This window comes from Hippoglossus hippoglossus, chromosome 24 (genome assembly GCF_009819705.1).
Source record: "Hippoglossus hippoglossus isolate fHipHip1 chromosome 24, fHipHip1.pri, whole genome shotgun sequence".
NCBI lineage: Eukaryota > Metazoa > Chordata > Actinopteri > Pleuronectiformes > Pleuronectidae > Hippoglossus > Hippoglossus hippoglossus.
This window is the reverse complement of record NC_047174.1, coordinates 20,551,221-20,561,207: the sequence shown is the minus strand read 5'-3', so window position 1 is coordinate 20,561,207 and position 9,987 is coordinate 20,551,221. Positions and strand designations below refer to the sequence as shown.

The 9,987-nt window shown below is 42.1% G+C and overlaps 1 protein-coding gene across 1 annotated transcript; it reads left to right on the top strand.

Moving 5' to 3' along the window:
• The first annotated feature begins 233 nt into the window (after window positions 1-233).
• On the top strand, window positions 234-9,543 carry nus1 (NUS1 dehydrodolichyl diphosphate synthase subunit). The gene is made up of 5 exons (XM_034580491.1): window positions 234-800; window positions 1,820-1,951; window positions 6,095-6,247; window positions 8,262-8,361; window positions 8,610-9,543. The coding sequence occupies exons 1-5, from the start codon at window positions 401-403 to the stop codon at window positions 8,698-8,700; spliced, it is 876 nt and encodes a 291-aa protein (XP_034436382.1). The 5' UTR covers window positions 234-400; the 3' UTR covers window positions 8,701-9,543.
• Window positions 9,544-9,987: the final 444 nt, after the last annotated feature.

The following is a 9,987-nucleotide window of genomic DNA, read 5'->3' as shown; positions in this document are numbered from 1 at the left end:
TTTGCTATGAGGCCTCTAGTTTTCCACTGGAAGATAGTGAGTACCATAATAAAGTGATGGTAAGTGAAAGGGTTGATCATTTCTTGTAACGCTCCCTGCCCATCACTACAAGAAAAATGACTGAACCTATCATAACAAACTGTAGAGGGCAGCATTTCGCCGGTGACGTATCTAATCTTCCAATGAAGAAGAACACGTCACTGTGCTTCTGTCCAATCAGCGAGCTACGTGTCACGCTGGGGGTTCACAGGTCAGGGGTTGCTAAGGCGAAGGGAAGATGGCGGAAGGCGGAGCGAAGAGCTGCCGCCGCTGAATCGGATTTAACAGGCAGGTAAAGAGCCCGTGCTGTACAATTGAACGCTGTCAAGTCCGTCTTCACCCTGAAGGAATAGAGACGCCGATGGCGCTGCTGTACGGCCTGTTATGGCGGTTCTTGCTGGTGCTGGTCCACGTCAACAGAGCCCTCGTCTCCTGGCTCCGAGTCCGGCTTCGGAGCTGGAAGGGCCGACTGTGGGAGCGGGCTATGACCGCGCTGCTGCTGCCGGTAGCCCTGGCTGGCTTCCCGGACCACCAGAAGAAGTTAAATCGCAACCCCGGTGCTAACGCTAACCCGGTAACTGGGAACTACGCTGTCAGTCGCCGGTCCCGGTGCCTGTCCGATGGCAGGTCCTTGGAGAAGCTGCCGGTCCACATCGGCCTGTTGGTAGCCGAAGAGGAGCCCAGCTACTCGGACATAGCCAACCTGGTGGTGTGGTGTATGGCCGTCGGTATTTCGAATGTCAGCGTCTATGACAATCACGGTAAATACAGTGACTCGGGTTTACTGAAATCTTATGTTGTAATTGCTGCTAACTACTCAACACATTTAAACTAGTGGGGAGATCCACTGCTGTATTTATGTTCTACTGATTCAAACTAATTAATACTTATTCTGATCACTACCAGTGTATTGAAGCAGCTGCTCACTGTCCTCAGGTCCTCGTCTCCTGTGCCTGTTTGTAGTTCTATGCACCTGCACAGTAATCTTCCAACAAGACGATCTAATCTGCACTGTTGTTGACTTATCACATTACTTTCTACCACCTGTTTGTGTTGCCTTAGTTTGATGAGATGAATTAGTTTGACTTCCACAGTTTGTCCCAGCTCATCTGACCGTGATTGATACAAGTAGAAAAAAGATCCTCCCTCCCACTAGAGACATGATTCACCCACTTCCCTCCCGCTGGTTTATTCCAGTAATGGCATGTGACTGTAGAGGTCAGATTATATGCCTCAGTTTTACACCAACACAGAGTTTATGGTCATGTTCTATGTATACTTTTAAAGATATAGGACTATACTATATTGGTAGGTAGTAGAAAATCTACACATGTACAAGACCTCAGTTAAGGACACAACTCTTGTTTACATTAGGGCTCATACGGGCACAAACACTTTGATTTGTATAGACTGGTTTATTCCAACAGCAACTTCATCCCACCTGATACAGCTGCCCTTTATTATCTGACTGACATTACATGTCTGCGTGGCTTTAGTTGTAGATTCTGATCACATTGGATGGGGAAAAAAACTATTAAAGTAGACTGATATTCTCACAGCAAGTTCTGAGTGCTGGTTTGCTGATTGTGGATGAGCAGAATACCAGATCTTTTTTCCCCCCTCCTGAATGTAATCATTCCAAGAAACAGCCACAGACTTCAATCTGTTGTGGTTTATCTTTTGCTTCTGGCCTTTGCTGCTTTATTCTCTTGTACTTTTTTATTTTTCTGGATTGTCAGTTGAATGAAATGCTCATCATCCTCGCTGATGTCTCCCTCAGGTATTCTCCGAAAGAATAATTCTCGTCTGCTGGAGGAGATAGTGAGGAAGCAGCAGGACCTTCTGGGTGGAGATGGATCCAAATACAATGTGGAGTTCCTGAGCAATGGTACTGACAAACACCAACATCATGGTGAGGACTTACTGCTCTTTTGTTATTTCAGTCAGTGTGTTTACATGCACTTTGGCATAAACAGCCTACAGTCATCTTTCTTTAGTAACCTGATTTCTTAAATGGCATGTAAAGGACAAACCTGGTTTCTGTAGTAGGGGTAGGGAATGAGTAAACCTGATTATCCCAGCTCTTTTCTTCTGGTGAATGTAGATTCTTCTCTGGCAAACACCTAACCCACTTTCTATTCAGCTTTTTTCCAAATACACTTCTGTACAGACAAGGAAAGCAACAGTGTGCAGCTGAATAAAAGAAAAGATCATTGTATGAAACATTTTATTCCTATATTTACAATGACTTGAAAAGATTAAACACAAAAGATATCCCAGACAGTTTCCCTGCTGTACATTACACTGTTATAAATAGAGTAACACTACCCTGGTAGTACTGTGAAGTTAAACAGGGAGCACAACTGATTATGTCGGAGCTTATTGATGCGACACACTCTAATCATTTAGAACTGGTGGTTATTGCACAATTGTGTCCCTCACTGTACACTTAAACGTCATATGTAAAATACATTAAACGCTGTTACACTTGCAGGGTGGATACTCTGATAAAGAGCTGAATCCCATTCCCCTTCTGGGCTTGATTCTGTTTCGCATGGTATAACTGCCCTGAGTCTCTCATTCCCTCTCAAAAGCTGGAGTGTCATACTGAGGTTTTCTGACCATATATTCTAAGTGACAGGGGTGTCTACTATTTCACTAGCTTCCAAGTAACACAGACATATCCTTCTGCTTGACAACAGCCCCTCAAAATATTTAGGATTAAATGTTTTGAGAGCTGCTCAAATCATATCTAACCAAAATATTGAGAGGAAAGGGAATACTGTAATGAAAAGTATATGAATGAAAACATAAAGGCTGTATTCATACACTACAGGCTCAGTGTTCAGAATTTCCCTGGTCTATTGTCTTTCTATGGGATGAAAACCAAGACAGGAGTACGTCACTCCTCTGTTTGCTGTTGGACTCACTTTCCAGAACACAAAAGACCGAAACTGACACTGCCAGCTAGCCCACAGAAACCCACATACACACATTTCTGTCTCACGTTAAGATCCCCAAAAATGTGTCAGTCAGTATTACTCATCAGTTATTCATCAAGGTAGTTGTATTACAGTTTGAGAGATCTACCACAGAGGTTTCTTTGAACGCACAAAATCTTTAAATCAGATCATTTTGCATCTGATGTTAGCGAGTCTCATTAAACGTGAATGAAATTGACTCTGGACATAAAAGTTAAGTAAATTGACCATGCAGCTGGTATTTTATTTCACCATCCGTTATGTTGGACTTTCACCCAGGCTGCACTGGATGTGTGAGCGCCCATCGTCTTCGAGCTGCCACACTGCTCTTCTAGAGAGTCTAGAGCTCGAAACTAGATGCTTAAAATAATCTTTCACCACAGTTTCAATGTCTTTATCTCTCAAATATGTCACCAACATTTGCAACACTTCCAGTCCCCGTTTCAAAGTAAAAGCTCTGGAAAGCCATTGAAAAGTGAAAAACAATCCCAGAGCATGCCACAATGGCAAAACAACCGCACTGCTCTTGAGCAGAGACTAAATGCAGGCACATCTAAAGTTTCCTTGGCACAAATGATAAGGTCTTGCTCTAATGTAAATTAGATGGTTCTTGATATCCTCCCCCCCTCCCCTGGAAACCTGTAGAACAGAAACCTGAAACCCCCACTGGAAATTTATTTTTAACTAAGAAAGGAAAAAGTGAAGCAGGATATCTGTTTTTTGTATCGAACACATCAATTACACTTAATTGTAATCGATCAAATGATTCTTAACCCTTTCTCTGTCAAAACAGAATGTAGATTAAATTTATAATGACATCATATAAAAATATGTATTATTTATTGCCATTTGCGAAGGCAAACCCTACATAGCACTGGCAGCAGCAGCTCCACAGCAGACACACTTCCAGTGTGAACAGCTGTCTCACTCTGTTTTACTGTGGACATCAAAGTCATGAATTTTCTCCATGATTGTAGCAAGTACTTGAAGAACAGTGCAGCTTCCTCTTGTACCACCCTACACTTGGATAAGGAGTGTCTGTCTGAGTCTGTCCATCCGTTTGAGATATTTAAATGCATCAACCTTACACACTGATTGGTCTTTTGTTAGCTTCTCGTCTCATAAACCCATCAAGTGGATCTTAGTTTCCATGTTGGTTATGACTTGTACTGAGGAAGCTGTGGAGCAGGTGTAGCCAGTTTGCTCACTGCTGGCTGAGGCAGCATGTTGATCTTTGCAGTGTCTGTGCCTATAGGCATATGTCGACTTTCCTCGACCTAGAACTTGTCTGTGTGGGACAGCCCCACCTAATCCAGAGGGCTGTGTAGAAATGAGGTTTAATGTTTGCCAGGATATCAATCAATCAAATTTTAGGAGGATAGTGCACTTAGCTTTATTTAGGTACAAAATAAAATGTATAAGTCCTAATTAAATAATATAATGTTAGAGATACAAACCAATACTACACACACACACACATTCTCTCTCTTTAAATGATATTTGTCATTATGGAAATGTGTTCTGGAGCTGATCCCACCCGACGGGGCACACCTATGTTAACAATGTACTGGCAATGAAGACCTGATGACCAGGTTATGCATGTGACTGCAGACAGCCTATCTGGGGTCACCGCTCACAAAGCCACCATCATCCTGGTGCCTTAGAAGCCTGCCATGTGCTGTTTAAATCTTTTGACTCATAGCAGTCACATAGGTTTGACGGTTGTCCTGGGACCAGTTCAGCCTCCCCATAACACTAAACCCCCTCCAGTTTGCTTACTGCTCCAACCACTTTTTTCAATCTACACTATAAACCATATTGACAAAATGAAACATGTTTTAGAAACATTCATAAATGCAACAGACAGCAGTGTGCTTAGAGTAAAGGGATCTGAATACTTTGTGAAGCTACCGAGTGTCAGGATGCTATCCAGTACGTTTAGCTCAGCACGCCACACAATCAAGTTTTCTGTTGACACAATGGTTGTGGACCTCCTCAGCAACAGTGAAGAGGTGGACCTGCCAGTAACCATCAACATTCCTAAACATTGTGACAACCATGCACTGTATCATTGACTTCAGAAAGATGTACTGTATGCTGTCTGTATCTCCTTCCTGTGTTGAGCATTGAGCATCCAGATCTCCTGCATCACTGCCTGGGACAGTAACAAAACAATATTATCAGTGCTTCTCTCCTCTCCACTTCGCTGTTGTTTTGATATTTGAGAAGCTAAAGTCAGGATCTTATTTCTCAGACGCTATCTAGCTGATAGTGTGTGCTACTTTTGAGTTAAAGGGCACATTTCTTACAGATATTTATTTCAAATCATACTAGAAAGTGGAATACGCGAATATGCTTCTTTTTAAAAAGTCTTGAATTAAAATCAACGAAACTAAGTTCTTAAATTTACCATGAATTTAAATTTAAATGAAGTTAAATTTGCAGGCAGTGCATTAAAGGCCTATGGGAAAATTGTCCCCCACACTGTCCTACTATAAAAACGTCTTCAAAACGTAAGTACTGAGACACTGCCAGTTTTATGTTTCTAATCACAAAACAGAGAAGTATTTCAGCGCCCACCATAATAAGAGTTGTTGGAATTCTGTAAATGATCAGGAAAGGAGCTTCAATATTTCCTAACTTATCTCCTTTAGCATAGGAAACATCGGACCACACTTTATGAAAGGAAAGGAGAAAATATATAGCCCCACAATTCATTTCGGCAGCAACATTTAAGCGACACAACCTCCTAGTTGCACCTGGACACACCCACATAAATACAAAGAACAGAACAAGTGTTTTATTCTCATGACATGATCCAGACAGTAGAATGAATGGTATAAGTATGGACAAGCATTTACCCTAACCCGGAAATAATCTCTTATTTCTGATAGGAAGCAAAAAACTTTTCATTTTAAATTAAAAATGTAAAATTTGTGTGGACATAGCTCCACTTTAAACATGCAGAACCAGGAAATTTGATCCATCTCTCTTTGAAGATGTATCATGCTCAAGTGTTCAGCCATGGCCAGATAAAGGTAATCATGTGTTTTGCATGTGTGTGTGTGTGTCAGTGGTGTCCTGCAGGCCTACTGTGAAGGTGTTGTCTCCAGAGGATGGGAAGCAGAGCATCGTCAAGGTAGCGCAGCAGCTCTGTCGCTCTGTGGAGAACAAAGAGAGGAGCTCCAGAGACATCAGCGTCACCATGCTGGACATGATGCTCAAAGGTACCACTTACTTACTCTACTTATTAGGGGGGGGGAAACTTGTTACACTACAGGATCATCGTTTTTTTTATACTATTCTTTGCACAAAAAAAATCTTTGTGGATCAATATAATTTATTGAAAGATGCTTCATTTCCCTCCTATTCGTCAAAGTAGAAAGAAGTTACCCCTTTGATCCAGCTGATGGCAGTGTTGCACCAGGCATTTTACGAAAAAGATGTCTCAGGATCTGTAGAGAGCTTACTCGGATTTCACTGCAGGCAGCCTTACTCTTGCGATGCACTTTGGTCGTCCACTTCTCATTATAACATTTAAGATCTCCAACTTAGTATTTTGCGTTGCACTTGCTGTCGCTCTGCACCACGGGCTTACTTCCGCTCTTTTTACAAACACAGAAATTGACCAAATAGGGTTTTTTGTTTATTAAAAAAATGAATCAGACAGTGGCAGTGTGCAAATTATGTAATCTGTACTTTCCTGAACCTTGTGTAACACTGGTGACTACCATGAATACACACTCTTTAGAAGTGAATGATACAACTTTTCCCCATTGTCTAGGATTGAAAGGCAAACGAAAATGGCAATTAATCTTTATACTGAATCACAATACTTAACAATCACAATATGTATAAAATTAGTTAGTTAGTTAGTTAGTATCAAATCAGGAGGAATGTCTTATCGTCCCAGCCCTTCTGCATGTGTTGTTAAACAACAGACATTTCACAAAGCAAGAAATTAAGTTTCAATAATCCTTGGTGGAGAACACACTGCAGCATCACAGCTGCTTTAATGTAACCAGAGGGAACAAGCAGCTCACACAGGAAGGGCAGCATGAGCAGCAGCAGCAGCTTTTCTCTCTTTGTGTCAGAAAGGATAAGTTCAGGCAAAAAACAGGAAATTAGACTTGAACTTCAGGTGAGTGAAGCCCATTATGTGGCCTGTTTAAAGCTGAATTAATTCAAACAGAAATGAATGGTGTGCAGCAAAGTACTATTTTTTTCCTGACGACAAACATTTGTGTTCTGATTTAGTGGTTTTACATAAAGTCTATATTCATTAGCTATGCTGCCCATTTTGGGTCACACCAGGCCTGGAGCCAATCTCAAACGACCCTTGGCTAGAAGCAGGGTACATCTCTGGATAGATCACAGCACTGACCTATACAGACAAACAACCATTCACCTACAGGCACTTTGAAGTTGCTGGTTAAGCTACGTGTGTTCGGACTGGTGGTGGAAACCTGAACAGGAAGAACATTCAAACTCCACACAGAAAGGCCCCCAGTGGAAGCGTCTTAGTGTGAGGCCACAGTGAGAACTACTGCAGCTGTAAGTTGTATCTAAGTCACAATACTATATACATATCCCTTTAGATTTGTATTTTAGAAAGAGTGTTGGTCAATATGATACAGGTGCTGCCATGTTGTCTCAACATCATTTGGAGCCAGAGTCTGCATTATCCCAATAGCAAGTCTCGGCTCTCGAACAATTTTTATTGCATTTTGTATTGGAACAAAAAAGACAGGTTTTTAGTTTTTGTTTCGTCAGCATCCCCTCTGCTAACAGGGCTGGGTTTATGACCTGTACTGCAGCCAGCCACCAGGGGGTGAGTTAAATGTGGCTTCACTTTGGGAGCTGTCATGTAGTCTCTATATACAGTCTGTGGCACGGATTCATGGCATCAGCAGATCTTGTTTCTGCACAGGCCAGTGTCACAATTACTGTAGAGATTTCACATCCAGGCAGCTGCAGCAGCTGGTATTCTTCAGGTCAGGTATCTCAACTCAAACATTTCACCCACCACTCCATCGGAGTAGGAATTTTCATATATGGGTGAACTATCCCTTTAACTTACTATGTGATGACACTGTCAAACCACTCTGGACATGATAATGACACATTGGGGTGTTAATTACGATGGTGATATGTGACTGGTAATCACTGACCATTAATGATGAGCATAACTGTCTCAGGTGAATGTTTCCTGAATCTGTTGCCTGTCTGTGCTTCTTTCAGAGTCAAAGAATATTCCAGAACCTGAGCTGGTGGTGAAGTTTGGTCCAGTGGAGAGCACACTGGGCTTCCTCCCCTGGCACATCAGACTCACTGAATTCATGTGAGTTACTGTCTGTTTCAGTGTCACATACTAAATCAGTGACTGAGGCACTGAGGTTTAAAATGTAGCTAAACAAGCAGAAGATCCAGCTTTAGATATGAACCTTCAGTTAGAATATAACAAAAAGAGATGAGAATGAAACCAACATGAACAGTAAATGGCGCTGTTGAACTAGCAGTGCAGGTGTGTGTGTTTTTCTGAATGTGTAGCCTTGTGTTTGACGTGTGTGTCCTTCTCTGTGTCCTCAGCTCCCTGCCTTCTCACAGAAATGTGTCCTATGAGGACTTGTTGGGTGCCCTGCAGCGGTACTGCGATTGTCAGCAGCGGCTCGGCCAGTGACACTCAGGTCAGGAAGTGTGGGGTGCACACAGTCAGGGGAGAGTGTGGTAAATCTTCTGCAGCTCGCTGTGTCCCTAACTGCTCCTCTCCCACACTCTGTGTGTCTCCTGGATCTCTAACAGACTAAGATGGCTCTAAAACGAGGAAGTCGGGAGAGCCAGCCAGCTCACTTCCTGCCACCAGCTCTTGTCTTATAATAAACTTACATTCAGAGGACTTGTGGAACATGTTCCCCAAACTGACAGAAAATGGGACATAAGAGAGACATTGACATTAGAAGAATATCTGCACAGACTCTGTGTTCCACAAACCCTGTTCTGTCCTCTGGCTCACTGTTTCACTGTTCAGTGTCCAGCTGCTGTTTACTGCTGAAGACCCAGAAAATGACTTGCCTTCACTCAGCAGACAACAAAGAAGAAACTAGGCTTTGTGTCCATCCTTGTGAGGCATCCTGGGGAATACAGCTGCATTTTTAGGGAGAGGCTCAACTGCTAACACTATGTGAGCTGAGCAGCAGAAGCTGACCTTAGGGACTGAGAGTTAATAATGTGTAAATATGAGAAATGATGTGGCTCTGTGTTTGTCCCTGTGGCCTCCAGCTTACAGTTGTGTGATAATGTGCAGTGTTGCTTGAGACACATCCAGAGGTTTGTTCGACTGACCAAGCTCTGAAATAAAGAAAAACACTCTCTGACTGTGTATGTGTCTGCCGACAGTTCCTCCTTTTAAAGGACAGTTCCATGACAATATAATCTCAGCTCCCCCTAATAGTTACTAATCCTCACTTATCTGCCTTTGCTGAATTGGCACTTATCACATTTGACAACTTGATTATCTACATCTGCATTACAGTCCATGAGAAGATGTCCGATGAATAATGAAATCACAAAAAACAAGTAAGTTGAACTTAAGTCAAGATTATTTTGTCAAACTTTTGTCTTGAGCAAGCTTTCATACTCTGTATGGGTCGTATTATAACTCTGACAAACATTTGATGTATTAGTGTAAGTTATAATAACTTGGTATTCACCACATAATCAATAGCAGGGCTTTGGGAAGACAACAACTGAGTTCTCTAGGTCAATAGAACACTGCCCCTTTGGGCAAATATAAATGACAGAAAATTCCATTGGTCTCGGCTAATAAAAAGTTTGGAAACTGCTTGTTGCAAGGTCACGCTGACGAATCTGTTCTACATGTACTGTATCAGCTTCCTCCGTCATACTCCTTCATACAATCACCATTACTCTCAATAAAACAAATGGGTTCTCCTTGGAGTAATGTCAG